The 24,319-nt window shown below is 36.5% G+C and overlaps 3 protein-coding genes across 3 annotated transcripts; 2 read left to right on the top strand and 1 right to left on the bottom strand.

Annotated features, from left to right (window-relative positions):
- Positions 1-1,371: 1,371 nt before the first annotated feature.
- Positions 1,372-2,471, top strand: LOC110877284 (stellacyanin). Its single transcript, XM_022125436.2, has 2 exons — positions 1,372-1,598; positions 1,879-2,471. The coding sequence occupies exons 1-2, from the start codon at positions 1,516-1,518 to the stop codon at positions 2,354-2,356; spliced, it is 561 nt and encodes a 186-aa protein (XP_021981128.1). The 5' UTR covers positions 1,372-1,515; the 3' UTR covers positions 2,357-2,471.
- A 15,760-nt stretch (positions 2,472-18,231) lies between these two features.
- LOC110875375 lies at positions 18,232-18,897 on the bottom strand. Its single transcript, XM_022123572.1, has one exon. It carries the CDS (start codon positions 18,895-18,897, stop codon positions 18,232-18,234), a length of 666 nt encoding a protein of 221 aa, XP_021979264.1.
- A 2,063-nt stretch (positions 18,898-20,960) lies between these two features.
- LOC110877283 (mavicyanin) lies at positions 20,961-22,050 on the top strand. The gene is made up of 2 exons (XM_022125435.2): positions 20,961-21,117; positions 21,401-22,050. Exons 1-2 carry the CDS (start codon positions 21,032-21,034, stop codon positions 21,888-21,890), a joined length of 576 nt encoding a protein of 191 aa, XP_021981127.1. The 5' UTR covers positions 20,961-21,031; the 3' UTR covers positions 21,891-22,050.
- The last annotated feature ends 2,269 nt before the right edge of the window (positions 22,051-24,319 follow it).

Genomic DNA, 24,319 nt, shown 5'->3' on the forward strand with positions numbered 1-24,319 from the left:
AATGATAATAATAATAATAATAATAATAATAATAATAATAATAATAATAATAATAATAATGTCGAAAAACATTATATTATATTAAGACAGAACATGAACTTTACATCATATGTGGTAAAATAACAGATACAATTTCTAGAAAAAAATGAAAGTGTTAAGTTTTTTAATGAAAATAACTTTCTTACTATATTAAAAAAAAATATATATGTATTCTACATCGAGTCACCGACGTTCTCCCCATATGTTTTGGTTCCGACTTGGGTCACATATTATAAAATTTGATTTATTCAATAATTAAACAACTAAAACATATTAAACACCATTTTTTATTCTTCAACTCCATAACATGAAATAAGGCATATTTTCCTTATTTCTTATTTCCTTTCATCTTTCGAAACTCAAAAGTTTTAATTTCTGTATTTGAATCTTTAACTATTTTACCAATTTTGTGAAAATAACGTTAAAAGCGAGGGACGATTAATCGTGCATCATGTGATACATTGATAGCTGAAAGACAAAAGGGTATATGCGCTAATCGGTCTTTATCCCGGTTACTGAGTGTTATGTGTCTTATATTCAAGGTTTGATGGAAAACTACTATCGAGCCGAATATCTCACTGAAAGCAACCTCTCTGTTCCTACGCGGTAGAGCTAAGACTGTCTACATCTTATTTTCTTCAGACCTTACTTTAGCTTTGCTATTGGTGGGATTTACTGAGTATAATGATTTGAATCTTAACTATAGATCTACAATCCATCGCATCTTGTCAAGAGCTATTATCGATACATATGGCCTCTTGCCTAGTAGCACTATTAGGTGTTTATTCTCATTAATAAAGTGGCGCGGGTTAAGTTCCATATATTAAACAATAGTTGGATTTTAGAAGCAGATTTTAAGAAATGTGTGTTCGACAGTTTGTGACAAAAATAAAATAAGAGTGATAAGTGGGATGGTGATCACGCTCGCAGGGGCAAAGCTTTATTGGGGTGGGGGTACCTTGGCCCTACCGATTTTTCATACGTAGTGTTAATTTAACTGAAAATTTCGAAAAAAATTAATATAAAATATTTTATTTTTACGAGTTCAGCCCTTACCGATTTAGGTTTTAAAAGTCCAGCCTACATTAATTTTCGTTCAAACTCCGCCACTTATCCGATACCCCTCTCCCGCGAGTATAGAATATGGCCTAAAAACAATAGAGCTACCCGAATAAAGACAAAAGTGATAAGACTTTTACGTGGAACATAGGGCAATGGGAAAACAAAGCCGTATGGCCAAAAAACCCGCACCAATTTCCACAACAACTACTACAATCTTGACTTTTTACATCATAATAAGTCAACGTAACGTACTCATTCAACAAACGTTCAAACATAATTCCTATATATACCTACCCATAATTCACTTCATCTTCACCAATCTCAAATATCTTTTAGAGAGAGAAAACTCATTCCAAATTTAGAAAGTTTCTAGAGAGAGAAACAGGGCGACCTGAGATTTTAACACAAACACCAATGGCATCATCCAAGTTAATGATGGTTGTGGCCGTTATCGCCATCGCTTCGTTTTGCGTGCAATCCACCGTGGCACAAACAAGGTACCTTTTATATAATTCTGACTAGTTTTGTATTCTTTTATCTTTTTAATACTATAGAAGGGATGACAACTCAGTTTGTTGCTCGTCTATTTACTATTCTTATGTAATTTGCCCTTTTGATTGAAATGAAATACTACAAATTATTGTTAAAAAAATAAAAATAAATAAATAAATTTTACCAAAAGATTTGTATTCTTTTACTTTTTTTTAATAAAGTTTATCAGAGTACCGTCCCATGTACCGAAAAAGATATAGCTAACACGATTTAATAAAATAACAGGCACGTCGTTGGAGACGCCACCGGTTGGGCCGTTCCTCCAAACGGAAACGCCACATACGTCACTTGGGCGTCCGGAAAAACATTCAACGTCGGCGACACGCTCTTTTTCAATTTCACTACCGGAGCGCATGACGTGACCGAGGTTTCACAGGCGTCATACGGCCCTTGCACCGCCGCGAACCCGATCTCTCACATCACAAACGGCCCCGCCACCGTCACCTTGAGAACCACGGGCAACCACTATTTTATTTGCACCGTAGGACCTCATTGCAACCTTGGTCAGAAACTTATGATCAATGTTCGTGGATCATCCACCACTCCAGCTCCTACCGGCAGCATGACTCCACCACCCACCGGCAGCATGACTCCACCACCAACCGGCACCACCACTTCGCCACCGCCACCAAGCAGCTCATCATCTTTATCCGTCGTGGTACCCGTCACTTTCTTGGCAGCTGCTCTAGCTTTCTTCTACTAGATGAGTTTTGGTTGGTTCTAGTTTTTTTGTGTTACATTTTTATTTTTTGTGATAAATAAGATGTTTGATTGGATATTTTTGTATTGATGTAATAAAATGTTTGGTTTTCATTTAATATTTATTGTTTTGAGTAGAAAATATTAAAAAATCGTGAGAGGTCAAAACAAATTATTATATCATTATTATATTGTTTTATATATATTATAATTATAAAGAGTTAACTGCCATTTTCGTCCCTGTGGTTTGGTCACTTTGTCCATTTCAGTCCATTTTTCAAAAATGCGTCATTTTCCTCCCCGACATTCTGGAAAGGTGTCATTTCAGTTCAAAAATCATAACCCAGTTAACTCGGTTTGTAAATAAGGACTGATTGTGTAAATTTGTAACATAAAGGACCATTTAAGTAAAATGTATAAATATTAATATAATTATAAAATATATAATATAAAAACACCACCACCACTAGCCCTGCCACCACCACACTCCGCTGCCACCACCACCACCACCACCGCCACCACCGCCGCCACCACCGTCGCCACCACCGCCACTAAATTATCCTAGTAAGATCTTGCAAAGTACTAAATTATTTTTAACGTTTTTCTAAGTTTTAATTTCTATCTCATATATTTTAAATAATATTTTTTTAATTCTTACGTTCGTTAACTTTTATAAGGGAAATACTAAATACTCAGTTGTTTTTAGATTTTTTTTAACGTTCTGGCATAAATTTCCTTAAAAACGAACTTGTATTCAACGTAAATTATTTTTTTTGGTATGGTAAGCTATAGCGAGTGCTAATATTAGGAAGCGTTACTGGTATTCGTTATTATCGTTTTCAATCATTGTAAAACTTTCTTCACTATCATTTTTGGCATATAACGATATTATTCGTTTTTATGGTTTTTGGTCAATATAAAATATGTGTTGATATCCTGACTTAATTTATTTTTTTCTGTTGCATTTGCTAATTAAGTCCTGATGTCATACCGGTAACATATCATAACCGAATAAATACCGACCGCAACTAAAAATTCTCACGGCATCAGACAGGATATTCTAATTCTATTTTGTTCTAATAATATATTATAAAGTAACTTTGCGAATAAATTTGAATTGTGAGGTCATTGTTTACTGAGATTATATATGTTTAACGTAGAATAAATAAACTGTTTCTTTGTACCGACAATCCTTCAGCTAACAATGTCTTACGTGATTGGTCCCTTCACTAGTGGTTACTAAAATAATTGTGCTATTTTTAGGGTAACGGCAAACCAAAGATTTTTCTTTCAAAGATTACATAAGGGATTACATGATTAAAAGGGAAAATAAAAATGAAGAAATATTCATGAGTTTTTAATATTTTATAGTACAAATACATGCTCCCACAAAATTATAACAAAATAATAATAAATCGAGAATAATTTCAAGCATATGCTTAATTTACTAGTATAGAAAAAATAAAACAACTAGTGCATTCGGTGGTGTGATTTTAATGTACGAACTAGTAGTTCGAGTTTATACCAACTAATAGGATAGTAGAAGGGGGAGGTATTGGATTCAAGTATCACAGACAACAGGGGATTAAAGAAATTAGCCGTTAAAAAAAAATAGGATAGTAGAAGACATTATTATACATATTAAATAACTTCGCCTTAACAACAATGAAATTTAGACATTTTTGTTTTTTGTCACTATTTTTATGGGTTTTTGAAATTGACAACAATAAGTTCACATTAAAAAAAAACTAATTAGTTGTGATATTTTTGAAGTGTCACTAATAAATTTATTTTTCATAGCATTGGGTATTTTACTTTGATACAATTATTATTATGATATTCAATTACTTTATCGTATGTTTAACAACGATGATAACTATTATTAATTATTTAGGGAAAAGATTAAATAGCAAGTTTATTTTGGCTAGGAAGGATAGAAAGCAATAGGATTAGGACATGTGGCAAAATTTAAAATAAAGAGGAAGGGTAATTTAGTCAATCTTATCCTTTCTTCTTCCTTTTCAAAACCCAGTAACTTCAAAACCCACCATTTTCAAAACCCACCATTTTCAAAACCCATCATCTTCAACCATTTCTTCACTTTCTATCTCAATAATCACTACATTATAGTGCGATTTTCGTCACCAATCAATGATTCAAACACCCGGTCAACGTGTTCTTTAGCTTTTTTTTGAAGAAAACCCATTTTAATTTCATAGAAAATCTCGTTTTTTCCGGTGATTTTGAAGATAATCACTCGATCCGTTCGATTCGAGCGCTGATAAGTGTTGCAATTATTCAAAATTCATCAATTGTTGAAGCAATCACTTCGATCCATGTAAGAAATTCTTTAATTTCATTTTTATGATCTGAGTTTTTGATTTAGTCATTGCGTTTTACGATCTTGGCAGGGGTCCCAGGGGCGGCAGTCCCTGGCGGGGTCTAAGGGGCAGAGCCCCTGGCTGGGGTTGAGCTGTAATAAAAATGCATTAGAAAAATTAATTTTCTGTAAATTGTCTCTGGAAACTGCATTGGTTCAGACAGTTCACAGCACAGGCAAAACTATTGTCATGGTTCAATGCGTTTTAGAGAGAACACTTTCGTTGGTGTTTTTAGGCAATTGCGTTTTAGAACTAAAACATTTTTATGTGTTTTCTGGCCATTGCATTTTAGAAAAACACATTCTTGAAGTGTTTTTTGTGCATTGCGTTTTAGGTAAAACACTTTTTAGATGTTTTCAGTCCATTGCGTTTTACAGAGAACACTTTCTTTGTTTTTTAGGCAATTGCGTTTTAGAATGAGTCATTTATAAGTGTTTTCTGGCCATTGCGTTTTACAAATAAGACATTTCTTTGTGTTTTTGGTGCATTGCGTTTTAGGTAAAACATTTTTTTATGTGTTTCCAGTCCATTGCGTTTTACATAGAACACTTTCTTTTGTTTTTTAGGCAATTGCGTTTTAGAATGAGTCATTTTTAAGTGTTTTCTGGCCATTGCGTTTTACAAATAAGACATTTCTTTGTGTTTTTTGTGCATTGTGTTTTAGGTAAAACACTTTTTTATGTGTTTTCAGTCCATTGCGTTTTAGAAAACATACATTTTAAGTGTTTTCTAGCCATTGCGTTTTAGAAATAAGACATTTGTTTTTGTTTTTGGTGCATTGCGTTTTAGGTAAAACACATTTTTATGTGTTTTTAGTCCATGGCGTTTTAGAAAGTACATTTTCTTTTGAGTTTTTAGGCTATTGCGTTTTAGAAATAAGACATTTCTTTGTGTTTTCTGGCCATTGCGTTTTACAAATAAGACATTTCTTTGTGTTTTTGGTGCATTGCGTTTTAGAAAAATGTCATTTTTTAGGTTTTTTTTTCATTGCGTTTTACGTAACTGGGGGGGGGGGTTTTCTATTGCGTTTTATGCAACTGGGTTTTTAAACTTTTTTTTTTTTTTGAAAATATAGCAATAGTATACTCGTTTTAAAGATAAAAAACACTCATTTTTTGGTGCAATTTTTATAAAAAAATAATGTCGTATGAAAGAGTTATTAACGTTTAAAAAATGGGGGGAATTGGAGGAGAGAGAAACTATTGGCTTGGATTGACTAGAATGCCCCTAAACAAACTCACGCGCCTCTTTTCTTACCTTCAATTTCCATCATTTAATCTTAGCCCTTGATTAACTAAATGGATGGTCAAGATCACTTCCTAGCCTTCCTAGCCAAATAAACTTCCTATTGTATCTCCACCCTAATTATTTATTGAAACCTTTACTAATATTTATTTGAGTAAACCGTTAAAATGGTTTCTGAGGTTTGTCACTTTTGTCATATTAGTACAAAACGTAAACTTTTTGAATCTGAGTCCCTGTGGTTTCAATTTTGTTGTCATTTCATCCAAAATCAAAATCTTATCAGATTTTTCAGTTAACATCCAACTTTTCTGTCTTTTTCCTCCTTTTTAATGAATGGAAAAATGGTCTTTTAAGGTTTTATATTATAACGAATTAAAAAAATCTGACCATTTTGCCCTTCATTAAAAGGGAGGAAAAAGACAAGAAAACTAGATTTTTACTGAAAATCTGATCAGATTTTGTTTTTGGATGAAAATGGCAACAAAATTGAAACCACAGGGACCCAGATTCAAAAGGTTTGAGTTTTGGACTAAAGTGGCAAAAGTGACTAAACCTCAGGACCATTTTGGTTGTTTACTCTATTTATTTTTATGGTTTTTGATTTATACGCGTCAATATTATTTTGGTCGTATCCTGACTTTGTTTTAGACTTTTATCTTTTAGTTGCTGTACCGAGAATTATTACCTTCCCGTTATCATAATGAATTGAACTGGTACCAACCAGATTTTAGCTGCAATGCACGAAGGACTTATGCTAGTTAAGATAAATTTGTATCTATGATTGTTGCTATAACAAATATAAGACCAAGGATAGTAACGAGACCTGCAAAGTAAAAGCGTCCCCCCACGTTTGTAGTACGTGGAGTTGGATCGAGTTGTTGTTATTTGTTTTTAATCCTGGATTGAAGGGTAATCAACCCAGAATGTTTATGTTTTACTGTTGTTTAATGTTTGAAGTGAAGAATAGATCAAGCAAGGTGCAAGATCTAGAAGGAGCGAGAAGAATATGGTGTGTTTGTTTGAGTAAAAGGTATTTGCCATTTATAGAAGAAAGGATCTTCTATAAGAGGAAGGAGATGACTCTTGATCAATACTACAGTGGAGGACTTGCCCATTTTGGTTAGTGAAAGGCTTTTTACCTGCGGATAATAGAGTTCACTCTCCCACATGCGCATGTTGCTGCTGGATGGGGGAGTCTACACGTAAAGCATGATGTGACTGGACACTGTCTCGTTCCTTTTGCTGCTTATGACAACTGCTTACTTTCGAACATTTTTTACTTTCAACCTTTTAAGCTATTTTACGTTCTGGTCAGTTTATTAAACTTTGAGTTATCCACGTCATCAGCCCCCCAAGTCAGATGTATTTGGGGTGTAAGCTCGAATGCTTCTGACTTTTATACAATGCTTTTAATGCTCAAAGGTTTCAAAGCTTGAAGGGATAGTGTTTTTAGGCGGTGGAGCTTCTGAATTTGAATTTTGAAATGACAGTTGACGTGACAAGCGGCAACCTTTCAGGCGGTGGTTTTTAATATGCCCTAGGCATAATTATAACTGCTAGGTATTTGTAACTTCTTCCTTTTTATAAAAATCAAAATTGCATAACTTCTACACATTTTCTCTCAAAGTCCTTTCCGTTTCTTCCTTCTTCAACCTGGTTAGTTCTTCCTTTCTTTTTCTTTGTTTTCATTTGATCATCCTTCTAAGTCATGGGTGCTAAGAAGGATATGGGACTTAGTTATTCTCGCTTAACACAAGAGGAGGTTGAGACCTTTTGTGAAGAATGGGGGATTTATTTATCGTTTAATCCGGTGGCTCCGGGTTTGGATAAATCAATCTATCAATATCCCTCTGGTTCTATCGCTCTTTATTGTCGTCACTTTAAGTTTTCTAACCTTCGTCATCCATTTACTATCTTTGTTCTTAATGTATTGGAGTATTATCGCATATCTTTCGGGCAAATACATCCTCATGGTCTCTTTAAGGTTCGCATTTTGAGGTTTTGTGTCGGGCACTGGGTTATGATCGTCACCGTTTATGTTCCGGCGATTTTTTCGCTTGGCAAAAATGGTGACTAGTTCACTTTTGAAACGTCTCAAATCGATGTTTGCTTGATTTCGTCTCTAGTAACCACTCTTGGTTCCTGGAAAGATCGGTTTTTTTGGGTGTCCAAGTCTATTGTCCCTTTTAAACTCGTTTGGAGGCATCCTGATGCTATTTTGAACGAACTTGAGCCATCTGAATCTGAGTTAGATGGTTGGTTGTTGAAGGCCCTTAAGGAATGTCCTTCACAGCTTCGTCCCTTTCCCCAACACCTTTTGTTTTTGATGGGTGTGAGCGTCTTGTGGGATAAGCCAGACCGGGACCCTGTGCTTTCTACTTTTGTGATTCTTTGTGTTTTCATATTTTTCTTATGTCTTTCTTTATTTGTTTTCATAAGGTGAAAATTTATTTTTTCAAATTATGAACATACTAAAATAAATCACCAATAGATAAGTCATAGTAGAAAATAAAAATATAAATTAAAAAAAATCGGGTATATAGTTCGGGTAAACGGGTATGTGGTTTCGGGTAATCGGGTGGGGTAACACCTAATCCCATACCCGACCAATACCCGCAAATTTTTTTAAAACTAATCCCACACCCAGCTAAATACCCGTCGGGTATCGGGTATACCCGTCCTATTTGTGTCGGATTTCGGGTATACCCGTCGGGCTCAGATATTTTTGTTAAACAATGTTTACTTTTTAATGTTTGAGAACGTTTTTTATTTGATATTAATGTTTGACCCGACGTGACGCGACCCGAATCAAATCACTGACGTCCGATGTCACACCCCCAAAATTCCACCATGCGGAGTACCACCGCTTGGAGGCGTGACGTGACCAGGATCGAGCCACCAATCATACTGAACAACGTATTTAAGTAAATAAAGCCAACCACAATACGATTGGTGACTAAAAGCTAGTTAACCAAGTTTTTAATTTAAACAGCGGAAGCGTAAACGTAAAGTCCAAAACATAAGTTCGCAGTTCATAAGTTTAAAATCCAAAACGTAGGTTTAATAATTCATAAGGATTAAGTGTTTGTTACAGAACATGACAATCCGTATCCCACAACGACTCCTTCCTCGTGCAAGCTCCAAGCATCTAGCGACCTGTAAGGCATGTAACAACGACTCAACAACAAAGTTGAGTGAATTCACAGCTGGTTGTTTAGTTATAGCATTCGTTTCGTAAATCATTTGTTCGTTTTGTAAATCATGTATCGTATAAATTCGTATCGCGGTCTTCCTGACATGTTTGCGAAGATTGGTGGGGGCTTCCCATGTGTTACTAGACCACGCGTATCGACTACTACGAAAATGTAAGAGGTGCCCTAAGTCAATGTCTATCAGCATTGACCCTTTGCCCATAGTCCATTAGTACACGCCCGTCCGACTGACACGGTGTGAGGTTTGTTAAACCTAATAGCGCTATTAACTAATGACCCGCTCGCCATAGGCCTCGGCGATTAAGTCGATAAATAAGGGACTTCAATTGATAGAGTTGATGGTCTTATGGTCGTGTACGTAGGCTTTACGTACGTGCCCTTCAATCCGAGGACAGTAGTAAGTAGTTTAATAGTAATGGTAGTTCGAGTAGCCATTCAATCCCATTCCCAACCCACCGGGAACCCCCTGCCTTGGAAAGAGTGTGAACTCACCTTGGTTGCTCGGTTTGATTCTCAAATATAGCTAATAGTCAAGGTCGGTCAATCACGCCCTAGTATAATTATCACTTAGTTTATTAGTGATTTCAAATAGAACACAAAGTCCCTACACGTATCTATCACATAACATGCATCACTTTAACGGTTCATGCCCATATAAGTTTCCCATCTATTCCCCACTCATAGACAAACATACGACATTGCACATAGCATTTTTATTGACATATAACATGTTAGATTATTCTCAGATAGCCTACCCGACATTTAGACACGCAAAATCACTACTTATGTCGTTTCAGCTTTTATATTCAAAACTGGGCAGTTTTCGGGGATTTTAATAAAATAGTTATCCTTTTCCAAAAATTCTCAAATTTTTACAGAAGGTCCTATATGCTCCAAAATTTATAATGTAAAAATATCGGGGTGTAGTTCGTTATCAATGTTTTATAGAAAATCATTTTCCCGACTGCAATCAGATTTGTTACTTTCTGATTGCAGTTTACGGAATAATTCACTAAAAATTAACCGTAAGTCCGATTAACGAAATTCCAGTTGGAGGGTCGTCGTGACAACGGTGACCAACTACTGTAAAAATTCCATGAGTCGATTTTACTCAGGTTTCAAGTTATGACTACGAATATGACACACTTTTTCTGCAGTAAAAATGTAGCTTGAGCTGCTGTCCAAAAACAGTCTTTTAAAAATAGTAAACGATCTCGAAAAATTACGATTCCAGTGCCATTTGTTTAGTTATTCCAAAATACACATTTTAGGCTTCAGAAAATCAGTTTTTAGATTTAAAACGGTCCAGTTACAGCCTGTTGAAGTTGGCTGGAAATTCAACTCAGCTTGCTGTTTGCAAAGTAAAAGTTACTAAAAATGCATAAACAAAGACCCTAACCATGGTTTATCGATGAATAAATGTTCGAACCTCAATCATGCTTTAACCAACCCTAAACCATCTAGATTTCAACTTCATACAACCTTTTTATATATGGTTTTTATGCAGAATTTTAAGTTCAACATTTTAGTGTTTTAGCTTTTGTGTGTCATGAACATTCAAACAAAACATAACAAGAACAAGATGGAACAAGGGTGTGAAGGGACTTACTACTAGCACAAGGCTAGGGTAGTAATCTTAGGGCAAAGATGATGAAGATGGTGGTGCTAGAGACTTGAACAAAGCTTCTTTGTGAATCCTTCAACTTGTAACTACTTTGAATGTTCTTCAAGCTTGGAGAGGGACTTGTATGAAGAAGATTAAGGTGTGTAAGTAATGGTGGTGGTGATTTTCGGTTATGGAGAGAGGGGGGTGTGAGCCGAAAATAAGAGGGAAGGAAGAGGAGGTTGAGTGTGGGTGTAGAGGAAATGATGAGGTTCACCTTGGAAACATGCACTCTTCTAACCTAGGGTCATAATCACCTAGATTTTGGCCAATAGAGATCAAGATTACAAGAGCCAAAATCTCCACAAAATATATTAGCAATCATTTGGCTGGAAAATTGGTTGTGGGGGGGGGGTAAAGTGAAAGTTTTTGTTAACTAATAGGTATTAAGTTAGAAGGTTAAGGGTATTTTCAAGTATAATGGGTGTATGCCATGTTTCTATAGTGTATGGGGATTTTTGTGACCGTAATTATTTAAGAATAATAAAATAATATTTCTGACAAAATTTCAGTGTCCCGGGTAATGTCCGGTTGTTCAGTCGGATACTGTTTAGTTAATTTTTTTAATTGTTCCGTAAGGCGTCTTATACCTATATTTTTGTAACGAAATTAATTCCTAACACATAGGAAAATATACCAGATTATTTAGTAACTTTTCTGTATACTACTAGTATGCTAACACGCACATGTAACTATAACACAGTGATCGGAGAGCAGTTAAATGATTCAGCACAGTCATCAAGTACTTTTATTATCATTAATAAACTGTACGGTTACATGTAAATTTGAGGGTTGTCACATCCGACCCGACCCGAGTATATCACCTCGAAATAAAGAGATAGAAAAAAAGTTTAGGTCCGGTGACTTCTGACCACCCGGTGGAAATTTTCAAGCTTCGCCACTAATTAACTGTCTAGCTGAGCATGTTCGCGAACGGTTCACGAACACAAACGAACACAAATAAATTTGGTGAACGCGACGAAGGATAAAGGTAGATGGCTCAGAGAGTAGCACTGGAACTTGAATCTCTTATTGTGGAACGGAAGTCGACTGTATTCGCCGATCTAAATAATGAGAAATGAAAGGGAAAAGGTGCATAAACAAGGTGAAAGAGGGTTTCCTAGTTTAATTGTTAGGGTAATAAAATAAAGAAAAAAATGCTCGGATAGTCCCTGTGGTTTGCCCATTTTTCACCTTTAGTCCCTAACTTTCTAAAATTACGCATATAGTCCCCAATTTTTTGAATTTCGTTCCCGGATAGTCCCTGGCGTGGATGGGGTTGGTTTTTGGTGTTAGATCCGATTGAAATGACAAAATTGCCCTTACTATCAAATTAATAACTAAAAGTTAAAAGAAGTAATTAATATTTTAAAATTTATATGGGACCCACTATCCACCCTACCCACTTCATCTTCCCAACTCCACACCACCACCACCACCATCTACCCCCACCCCCCACCCCCACACTTCACCGTATCCACCACTGGTACCCTATCCTAGATTTTTCTCTTTAATAAGCATGTGTGTGAATTTGATAATAAATTGGTGAGTCAGCTTAATTGTGACCTACAGCTGCTTCCACAAAACTTGAGTGATTCTCCGTTGATGGGCCTGACAGATATTTCACACCTCTGCTCCGGTGTTATATCCATATTCAATTTCAGTCTTATGATATTCAATTGGTAAGAAACAAATATTTTGGGTGAAAGCTGAAGAAAACATGTTTTGTTAATGTGGCGCTTTTGGTGATGACTTGATCTACACCGAACATTCACCGGAGGTAGTGGTAGTGGCATAAGTGGGATGGACTCGTTGTAGGTGTGCCATAAAGTGGTATCAAACTGTTCGGTTGAATTGGTTTCTTGGCAGGGAAAAAAATGCTCAGCAAACCTTGCATGTCGGGTGATGTAAGTGCGATTTGTAGCCGGATCAAGACAGCGATAACCTTTGTATTGTGGACAATAACCCAAGAAGATACATGGCAGGCTCCGAGGGGACAATTTGTGAGCGGAGTAGTCCCGAAGATAAGGGTAAACTAAACACCCGAACACCCGAAAGTTGTCATAGGCCGGTGTGTTATGAAATAATACCTCAAATGGAGATTTGTTATCCAAAATTTTCGTAGGGAGACGATTTATAATGTAGACTGCGGTACTGAAGGCATAGACCCAATAGATAGCCGGTACATGACCATTGAACAATAGGGCCAAACCAGATTCAACAATATGACGATGCTTTCGTTCCGCACGCCCGTTTTGTTGAGGCATATACGGGCAAGATACCCGATGAAAGGTGCCATTCTCTTCAAATATTTGCTTGACACGATGATTTAAAAATTCGGTGCCGCCGTCACTTTGAAAGACTTTAATTTTACAATTAAACTGTGTTTGAACAAACTTGATGAAAGTTATTAATACATCTTTAAACTGAGACTTTGTTTGCAATGGGTAAAACCAGGTGAATCTAGAATAATCATCGACAAAAATAACATAGTAGCGGCTGTTGTCGACAGAGGTGACAGGAGAATAACCCCATAGGTCACAATGGACCAATTCAAGCGGATTTGATGCACGTTGTTCATTAGTTATAAAAGGTAAACGGTGCGATTTTGACAGTTCACAAGAGTTGCAAACAACCGGCTTAGGTAAAACTGAAGTAAATGTTAAACAACCATTTTTATTTAGTAACATAAGCGTATCATGAGATACATGACCCAACCGAGCGTGCCACAACTCAAAAGAAGCTTTATTTGAAGACGCCAAAAATGCACGTGGCTCGGACCGGAGAATGTAAAGACCATTTTCACACCTTCCTTGTGCCAGAACCTGCTTCGTTGCCCGGTCCTGTATGTAAAAATATGGTTGGGAAAACAAAACATCCACGTTATTATCACTGGTTAATTTGCTAATAGATAACAGATTTTGCACGACGCGAGGTACGACTAAAACCTCGTTCAATCGTATATTAGGAGAAATAGTTTTATGGCCAATACGAGATATGGATAAAGAGTTACCACTGCCAAATGTTACTTTATTGTCACCATCATAGGGAGAACTGTGTTGCAAAGATTGAGTATTATGAACCATATGATCGGTGGAGCCGGTATCTGCAACAAACCAGTCAGGTGTGGACTGGTTGATGTTACAAGTAGCATGAAATGCCTTGGCTGTATCCTCGATAGTCGAGGTATTTGAGGCAGCAAATGATGACAAACGGGGGCATGCCGATGCATAGTGATCATTTTCTCGGCACAATTGACAATGCGGGGGTCGGCGAGAACCACGACCCCTACCACCAGACGCGGATCCACGATAGCCACGACCTCCACTGCGATTACCACGTCCCCGATTAGCATTAAAAGAAACTGGAGGGGAACCGGTACCATGAATTGACGAATGGAACTGTTCATATGATTCAGCCTGTGTTATGATATCACGAAGAGATGGCAAGGGCTTGACGGTGCGAGTGGCTGTGGAAAACATCTCGAATCCAGGACCTAGACCACGAAGAAACAGGTGCGATTTCTCAGCATCATCAACGGGTTGGCCTGCGGCAGTAAGTTGGTCCAGGATGTGCTTGAATCGGCGACCAAAGTCAGCTACAGTGGAGGTACCTTTCGAAATCAGACGCAATTGGTCGCGCAGGTTCTGAATCCGATCAACAGATGTATTGCTAAAGGCCTGTTCAAGTGCCTGCCAAATAGAATATGCAGTGGAGAGACCGATGACTTCACCTAAAACCTCTTCAGTGAGGGATGCATTTAGAAGCATAACAGCTTTTTGATCATCAATCTGCCACGCAAGATACTCTGGGTTGGGGGTGCGTTTATCACCATCAACGATCTCAGCAGAGGGTGGATCTGAACCATTGATATGTGCACTCAGATTTTGCACATTGAACACAGGAAGCATTTGGTTTTTCCAATAGAGGTAATTAGTGGGAGTGAGTTTTAGGGCTATCATGTGCATGATGGAGTTCATAGGTGCAGAAGTATTAGGGGCAGAAGGGGAGGCCATGGTCAAGAGATGAAGCTGTGAGGAAGACAAAGGGGAGGGGGGAAAACACGGGGAGAAGAATGAGAGGAAGATAGACTGGCTCTATACCATGTGGATAGATTGAATTGGAATGCTCCACAATATGGAGGAGTACATCTATTTATACACAGATACAAAACTACAAACAATAAATAAAGGAAAAGTGAATGGACACAATGAATAAAGGGAAAAGGAGAGGACAGGAATTAATGCACGTTAACAGGTAGTAGCCCCGTTCACCGCCGTCATTCCGGCACCACCAGCCCCGTTCCACCCTTCCATCATCACTATTACCGCCACTTCTGATAGTGATTGTCGGAGACATTGCGACGACTGTTCATGAGCGAAAAAATGATGTGATGGCGGATGACAACCGGATTATTTTTGCAGGTTGCAAGTTTGATGATGACAAGTTGTTGCAGTAACAAAGCATGTTAATCGTGAGTTATAAGTTTCTTATTCAGATTTCGACGAATCGTGTTTATAATCAGAATCAGTCGCCGGAAATTTTATAGGTTAGCGGGTGGTTCGACTTGGTGGCCAATGAAGATAGTGGGGTTTAATTTATGGTGGGATCTGGTCGGAGAATTTGACAAGCAACGTGTTTGTAATCGAGTAGTGGGATTTCAGGAACTCGTATGAAGAGCTAGAAAGAAACGAAGAAGATGATTAGGGGGTGGGGGTGTTATGGTGGTGAAAGGTGGAGATGGTGGTGGTGGTAAAGAGTGGGGAAGAGTGGGGAAGATGAGGTGGGTGGGGTTGGTAGTGGGTCCCACATAAATTATTTAAATAATAATTATATTTCTTTTTAAACTTTATAGGTATTAATTTAACAGTAGGGGTATTTTGGTCATTTACATCCATTTAACACCAAAAACTAACCCACATCCATGCCAGGGACTATCCGGAAACGAAATTGCAAAAGTTGGGGACTATAACTGTAATTTTAGAAAGTTAGGGACTAAAGGTGAAAAATAGGCAAACCACAGGGACTATCCGGGCATTTAACTCTAAAATAATTAAAAGTTTAATAATATAAAAATTATAGATAAGGGTAGGGATAGTGTACATTAATTTAAAAGTGTGAGAAGTGTTTTAAACCATTAGATCTTTGATCTAATGGTTGAGATCAATAAGAACCAAATTATAAATTGTGTTTTAATTATTTGGACTAATTTGAAAATGTTAGGGGTAATAGTGTCTTTGTATATGTTTCAAATTAGGTAACATCTCCTAAATTCTAGCGATTCACCCCTAAATTCTCGTGATTCAATTTTAAACTTATTTTAAAATTCAGACATTCTAAAAAATCCAGAAATATGTAACTGCTACAAGAAATATATAACACTATACATCCATCATATAACACTATATAACACCATATAACACCGTATAACACTATGTAACACCATAAAACACTATGTAACACTATATAACAATATATAACACTATACATCTATCATAGAAATGCTATCAGACAAATATAACACTATATAACACTATAACACCAAATAATACCATATAACACCATATAACACTATATAACACCAAAAAACACTATATAACACCATGTAACACTATATAACACTATATAACACTATATAAAAATATATAACACTATACAGTTCTGAACGAGATGACACAAATTCGTAGATTAATTCTTAATTCGTATTCCTATTATCAAGGATTGTGGTTATGGAAGATTATCAATTAATTAAATCAATAAGAAAATTACTTGTTTACCCTTTTGAATTAATTTAGATTGGGGACACATGTCATCAGCACAATAATTCTCACATTTCTCACACTTTTTAGATTAATGTACAGGATCCTCTACCGTATAGATAAAATATATGAAAGTACAAAAATATTCAATCAAAACACAAACATACGAACATAAACAAACACAAATGAACGAATGTTCACGAGCACGTTCACGAACACCTTACCGAACGTTCACGAACACAATCGAACGAACGAGACCTCTGTTCATTTAACTAATCGAACGAAATTTCTTGTTTATGTTCGTTCGTTTATTAAACGAACGGACATAAACGAACTTTCCGCCGAACGGTTCACGAACTGTTCACTGAACGTTCAGTTCGTTTATAGTCCTACCAATACACAATTGATGTCGATACTCATCAGCACCAATCCTCAACTTTAACTCGTTGGCTTTATGTTTGACATTAGAAATATTTCCAACAATGGGTTAAAAATCGTTCAAGGGATCATGACTATAGCTTTGGACTTATGAGGAATATAAAAACCACTCACATTCCATCAACTATTATTCATCAATTATTGCACAAGTGTTCGATAATCAACTTTGGAAGATAAGTGTTGGGAATCCGATTACATATGGGAATTAACAAACCGCACATAAACCATCAACTATTATTCATCAATTATTGCACTAGCGCTCGGTTATCAACTTTGGGAGGTTAGTCTTAGGGTGGAGGGTATGGTCAATCATCCTAGGGTGATTGAGTGAAATCCTACCCAATAATATTATGCCATGTCAACTCCTCATTCCATTCCTCATTTTGCGCTCAATCTATTTTTTATTTTCTAGAAATTATTCATAAATAAACAAAACATATTCTAATGTAAATAAAGGTACTTTTAATTAAAAAAACACATTACATAAAAAACCCTAATTTAAAATATAAATATAAATTAAAAAAAAAACTAATTTAAAATATAAAAATAAATTTAAAAAAAACATAATTTAACTATTCGTCGTCGGAATCCGCTAAAAGGTGGGGTAAATCTTGTTCTCCAAGATGCTCCACAATAATCATATTTTAGTCTATAATGCGTATCTTCATCAATGAGCTCGTTATAAGCAGTCTCTTCGAAAACGGGCTCGACTGGAGGATCCCGAATATGTATCGGTGCAATCGCGTTTCCATCGTCTTTTAGAATCATATTATGCATAATAATGCACACATATACGACCATCCTATTTTTTTAACACTCGTAGCACGCATCAGGCGATGAAGTATATGCCATTTTGCCTTTAAAACACCAAAAGCCCGCTCCACGTCTTTTTCTTGCCGCCTCGTTTTGTCTCTTGAACTTCTTTTCTTTCACAATGTGAGGATACGGAAATGATTTCACAAACACGGACCAAGTAGGGTAGATTCTATCGGTAAGATAGTATCCACGCTTGTACAAGTGGTTGTTCACGTAAAATGGGCATTTTGGTGCAGTTCCATTTCGCTCAGTAAGAAATAACGGAGATTGTTGGAGCACGTTAATGTCATTTTGTGAACCTGCTGGACCACAAAAAGCATGCCAAATCCATAAATCCTGAGAGGCCACCGCCTCGAGCATAACTGTCAGGTGACTGTGATCCCCCTCATATATTGACCCCGTAACTCCGTTGGACACATTCTCCAAACAAAATGTGTACAATCAAGACTACCCAATATCCCAGGATGGTGATGTTTCTTCTCATGAGCTTCGTACAAGAGCGCAACGTCGTGGCTAGTAGGTCTACGTAAAAACTCGGAAGCGTATAAATTACATATCGTTTCGCAAAAATATTCTAGACTTTCTCGGGAAGTCCTTGTGGACATATTTAAATACTCGTCGAACTCGTCTAGAGCGTTACCGGTTTCTAGTTGCTTAATCGCTGAAGTAACTTTTTGAATTGATGTAAAACTCTTCCTACCACTAGCATCCGCGGCGTCTTGAAACCACGAGTTATTCGCTTGCACGTCACTCAAAATTTTTAAAAACAATCTTTTAGACATACGAAACCTTTGACGAAAAACCTCTTCGTTGAATACGGGCTCCTCGACAAAATAATCTCTCATAAGGTTTTCGTGACATTTCACTCGATCTCGACGGATAGATTTCCTTTTTCTAGAAGTGCCCGTGTCTTCCAGTTGAGCGGCTTCGTTAATAAGATTTTGGAAAAAAATTAAACTACTATCGCTCGAGGAAGAATCATCGTCTTCACTAATATCAATTGGAAGGAATAGCTGTGGTATATCATCCATTGAAAAAATAGAAGAAATGAATTTTTTAAAAAAATAGAGTTGGATGGAGAAGAGTTGTGTGTTTTAAATTGATTGAAAATATGGGTTTTATATAAAAAAAGCAAACGGTCAAAAATAGGGGAAGCGGTCAAAAAATCAAATCAATCACTCTCACCCATTTTCGGTAAACACTCACGATTTCCACACTCTCTCTCCAACTCACCGAACACTCTCAATCACTCGGTATAGTCACCGATCGGTGACTATAAGTCCCCGCTCAAGTCCCCGCATATTAAACCCTGTACCCTTAGTGTTATGATTCCCAGTTTTCAGAGGTTATATTTGGACGATCAACTCTTGTTTCGTCTTTGTTGATCAATTTCACAATAATTTAGCGTTTTGTAATGATACTTAATCAATCAATAAATAAGTAAATATCAAATAAATTAATATACACACCTGGTAACAATGCCAGAATGCTAGTTAAGTTTATAAAGTATTAAACTTGAAGAATTTAATCATATGACACACACCTGGTAACAATGGCAAAATGTTAGTTCAGTTTATAAAGTATAAAGCTTGAATAATTTAATCGTGAGGTGGGTATTAGGTGAAAAGGGGCTCATTTCCGGTTAATGTGAAATAATTGTATCACCTAAAAGACTATAAATTCTATTTAAACCTTAACTGCCTTACCATTTAAATAGTGAGTTAGTGAATGTTTCATTTTTTTTATTCACAAGATGTCCTTCTCTATTGAAAACATATTTCCTTCTCTATTGAAAACATATTTTTCCTCAAAAGTGCTATTAAGGCTGTAAATAAACCAAACATTTGGTTCGTGAACCGTTTGGCGGAAAGTTTGTTTGTGTTCATTCGTTTTTTAAACAAACGAACACGAACAAGAAATTTCGTTCGTTTAGTTCGTGTTCGTTCGTTTATGTCCGTGAAAGTTCGGTAATATGTTCGTTTCTGTTTAATAGTTCATTAGTGTTTTTAGTTTTTACATGTATTTAAATACTTCAAAATTCCGACAAATTAAATATCTAATAAGTGTCAGTGTATTATATATTATGTTCATGAACGATTGTTTGTGTTCGTTTGTTTCCATTTGTATTCATGAACATTAGTTTGTGCTCATTTGTGTTCGTTAACGTTCGTTTTTGCTCGTTGCCTATAAAATTAACAAACAAACAAACACAAACGAACACGAACAAGTTCATTTCCTTGAAAAACGAACACGAACATAAAATCTCGTCTAATAAATGTTCATGAACGGTTCGCGAACACATATATTTCTTAACAAACGAAAACGAACATTGTTCGTATTCGTTCGATTCGTTTGCAACCCTAAGTGCTATAGTCTTCTCATATTGATTTGGCTCGTTGTATATGCTCTTTAATAGTAGTAGTGAACGCTTTGACTGTATCTTTTAATTCTAAATGAATACATCACCAAAAACTAAAGATTACCTATAGAAACAACCACTCTATTTATCAAAAAACTTAGGATATATTAAACTTAGGATCAATGCATGACTGCATGAGGGACAATGTGTGTTCTAGTCCATTCCCAAAAGAGCATGACAAATTATATACTTAGGGAATTTTCTATTAGTAACTTGACTTTTAACGACGGATAGTTCGAATCATAAATAAATTAAAAAAAAAATACATTTTACAACATTTGAAGTGATTTAAAATTCGATGCAAACTCCTACAGGATGCAACTCAAACAACTATAGACATGAATATTGAAAGATGAATAGAAATGACAATTTTGCCAAATAAATATGAAGAGTTAATATAAAATCTAATTATTATTTATAAAAAAAAAAACTAGAAAAGTATTTATATTTCCTTTTCATCTTAACCATCTTTTGGTTGGGTTATTTTAATATAACTTTTAAATACTAGAACCACTTCAAACCTAATACCACAAAATAATGCCAAGGCACATTCTATACCAGCTCCATGTTTGACTTTACAACTCACAATAAGTCAACATTACATTGTAACTTTAGAAGCTCCAACCATTCCACCACCCTTATAAATACATACTCAACACAACACTCTTCATCACCTCATCAAAGCACCAACAATCTTGAGACAATAATATAAGTGGCGACCTGAGTTTCAACACAACAATATAAAAATGGCAGTACTGAAGTCAAATATGGTTGTATTGGTGGTCATGATGGTTGCATCTTTCCACCTGCGGTCCACGGTGGCGCAAACAAGGTATGTTTTGTATTAGGGGCTAGCTAAACCTACGCAACCCTGATCAAATTATCATCGTACCCCACCCCTTAAAATATCAAATTAAGCTAGAGTATCTCTTTTGTCTTTTACGGTGAAAAAAAAAATTAAGGAATAGTTGTCTTTTACGTGACAACTGTATGAAAAGTAAAAACGAAGAGGGTGGGGTACGTTCAATAAGACCCTTCTATTATTGTAATCTAGTACATAATGTAGGTGCTTATATACTACTAAACATAATTGACATGATCTACTATAATAACAGGCACGTCGTTGGGGACGCCTTGGGGTGGACGATTCCTTCTGGCGGCGCTTCCACTTACGCCACTTGGGCTTCTCAACAAACCTTCACCGTCGGCGATACACTTTATTTTAACTTTACCACTGGAATGCATAACGTGGCCGAAGTTTCTCAGGCGGCTTATCGCCCATGCACTACCACCAACACCCTCTCACTCAACCCTAACGGCCCCGCCACCGTTACATTGACCCGCCCTGGGACCCACTACTATATTTGCACTGTTGTGAGTCATTGTCAAATTGGTCAGAAATTAACCATCAATGTCTCTCCCCTTACCGCCACTGCTCCTGAATCTACACCCCTATCTCCACCATCTACCATCGCTACTCCTCCGTCTGCCTTTGAACCATCTCCCACCGGCAGCGTCATTCCACCACCATCAAGCGCATCTCCACCTTTGGCCTCCGTGGTTCCCATCACTTTCTTGGCAGTTGCTTTGGCTTTCTTTTACTAGATCAATTTGATTGAACGGAGACAGGGAGTTTTTATTTTCTTGATGTTTTTACCAATTTCTGACCTTTTTGCTTATTTGTTTTTATCCATTGTATTGTTTGTACCCTCATATATTCATGTAAGAAAGTTCACATTATTGTATATTTAATATTTTGAGGCCATGCCATGTGTTTCTTTTCATCAAATGAATCAGGTAATAACTTTGATTTCTTATATAAACCATGAAAAAAGGACTTATATATATTATAGTATATACATGTACTAGGTTATAAACCCGTATATTACACGAGATGTATAATATAAATTATATAATTATATAATTATGAAACGTGTAAAAGAAATTACATATCTGAAGGATTTTTTTTACAAACAAAAAAAAATGAATTGTACAAAACTGCAATGAATAGTACAAAACCTCAATCTTTTGTATAAGAGCATGACACTTTACTATATTTCATGTCCGAAAATTGAGTTTTAGTTTTAGTTGATAAAAATAAAAACATGATGAAAGGACAAGAGGCGTTTTTTCAGATATACCAAAACATCATCCGAGATATCATTAAATCCTAAACCGAGCGCTTACAAACCCTTTTAGCCCTGAAGGCACCATGTAAGTTAATAAGTTAATGCCGGTTAACAATGGCAAATTCTTTAAAGGGTAAATTACTTTTTGAGTCCCTGTGTTTTATGTGTTATAACTAGTTGAGTCCAAAAGCAAAAAGTTTAACGACCTGAGTCCCTATAAGCATTTTCCTTAACCATTTGAGTCCAAATTTCTAACACCATCCATATTTTCTGTTAGTTTTCTATTAAAAGACTAAAATGCCCCTGTATCTTCTTCTTTACCCTTATAAAAACCTAAAAGTTCTACATCTCATCTCCAAACTTACAACCGCACACAAACCCACTCTCTGTTTTCTCTTGAGTACACACCGGTGACTGGAGATCGGAACTCCGGCTATCTTCTCCGACAAGCGCCACCCTTACAACCCTTTATACTTCTCGTTCACCCGCGACAACCACCCACTCTCTGTTACCCTCGGTTATAATATAAAACTCCATTTATCATCTCTCTCTCTCTCTCTCTCTCTCTCTCAATATCTCTCTCTCTAAGATGACTTCCACCACCATCACAAGCACCACGTTCTACCACCCACAAACACCACTTTCTACCACCAACCTGCCCCCACAGCCTACAACTTCCACCACAACCCCCAACTAATATGAAAATACAAGCCACCCCAAATCGTGTTGGACCTCAAATTAGTATTCCAATTAGCAGCCAGTTCTAAACCGCAATTCATAAATTGAACAGTGTCAAGGGTATTTAAAACCCTAAACCTGTTCGAACCTGCCGCATCACAATTTACCATCAATATCAAATGTTTTGAAACTAGTAAATTAAGTGTTTTAATTGCGTAACCATAAACACAATCATAACCAGAATCGATAACTCGAGTGAAGAAACGAAAGTTGATTGAGGGGACACCTGTTAAACGAGCTAGGTCAACTGCATTTCTCATCCATCGCAACACTGCTACATTTTTCTCGATATTTTCTGCTCTTTTAGTTCTTCCTCCATTGTTATAGATAAGAAGCTATTATTGTGTTTGCAATCACCACTACTGTTCAAATTTCATCAGTCTCCATCTTCCACAACCTCCACTACATCCGATTACCCACCGGCAACACACTTATCACCACCGCCTAACTTAACCACCAATACTGTTCAGATCTGCGAAAACCCCCAACCCTAACCACCACCATCGTTTCGATCTGCGAAGCTAGGGTTCTTCTTATGGCGGCGATATTATGGAGGCTGACGGTGCTACACGAGTTGTGCAAGAGTGCTGGTGTTGCGGTGTTCTGATGATGGTGCAAGAGTGCCAGAGAAAAAAATGGTGGTGGTTTGCTCTAATGATGGTGCTGCAGGAATGGTTATTTCTAGAGAGAGAATTTAGGTTTTTATAAGGGTAAAGAAGAAGATAGATGGGCATTTTAGTCTTTTTAATAGAAAACTAACATAAAATATAGATGGTGTTAGAAATTTGGACTCAAATGGTTAAAGAAAATGCTTATAGGGACTCAGGTCGTTAAACTTTTTGCTTTTGGACTCAACTAGTTAAAACCCATAAAATACAGGGACTCAAAAAGTAATTTACCCTTCTTTAAACCTATTTATGCTAAGGATAGAATTCGCTATGTCCAAACAAAGTAAATTGTAGAGCCAAGATACCAAGATTTAATTGGATCACTATACGTAAATTTAATAACCGCCCTGCAGTTTTCAAATTAACCTATATAGAAGAATAAGGCAAACTATCCTAAAATTATATTGAAACTTAACAAAAGGTGTATCATACCAGAAGGAATGACATGTGCTTTTTTGGAAGCTGTACTTTGCTCTTCTTAAAGTTGTAAAAGATCCTC

Source organism: Helianthus annuus, chromosome 9 (genome assembly GCF_002127325.2).
Source record: "Helianthus annuus cultivar XRQ/B chromosome 9, HanXRQr2.0-SUNRISE, whole genome shotgun sequence".
Taxonomy (NCBI): domain Eukaryota; kingdom Viridiplantae; phylum Streptophyta; class Magnoliopsida; order Asterales; family Asteraceae; genus Helianthus; species Helianthus annuus.

What these genes read in the sequence shown, in the direction of transcription:
- LOC110877284 (XM_022125436.2), top strand. Translation starts at nt 1,516, where the DNA reads ATGGCATCATCCAAGTTAATGATGGTTGTGGCCGTTATCGCCATCGCT. An exon ending in TCCACCGTGGCACAAACAAG is followed by an intron (nt 1,599 to 1,878) that starts GTACCTTTTATA and finishes ATAAAATAACAG; the next exon opens with GCACGTCGTTGGAGACGCCA.
- LOC110875375 (XM_022123572.1), bottom strand. Translation starts at nt 18,897, where the DNA reads ATGGATGATATACCACAGCTATTCCTTCCAATTGATATTAGTGAAGAC.
- LOC110877283 (XM_022125435.2), top strand. Translation starts at nt 21,032, where the DNA reads ATGGCAGTACTGAAGTCAAATATGGTTGTATTGGTGGTCATGATGGTT. An exon ending in TCCACGGTGGCGCAAACAAG is followed by an intron (nt 21,118 to 21,400) that starts GTATGTTTTGTA and finishes CTATAATAACAG; the next exon opens with GCACGTCGTTGGGGACGCCT.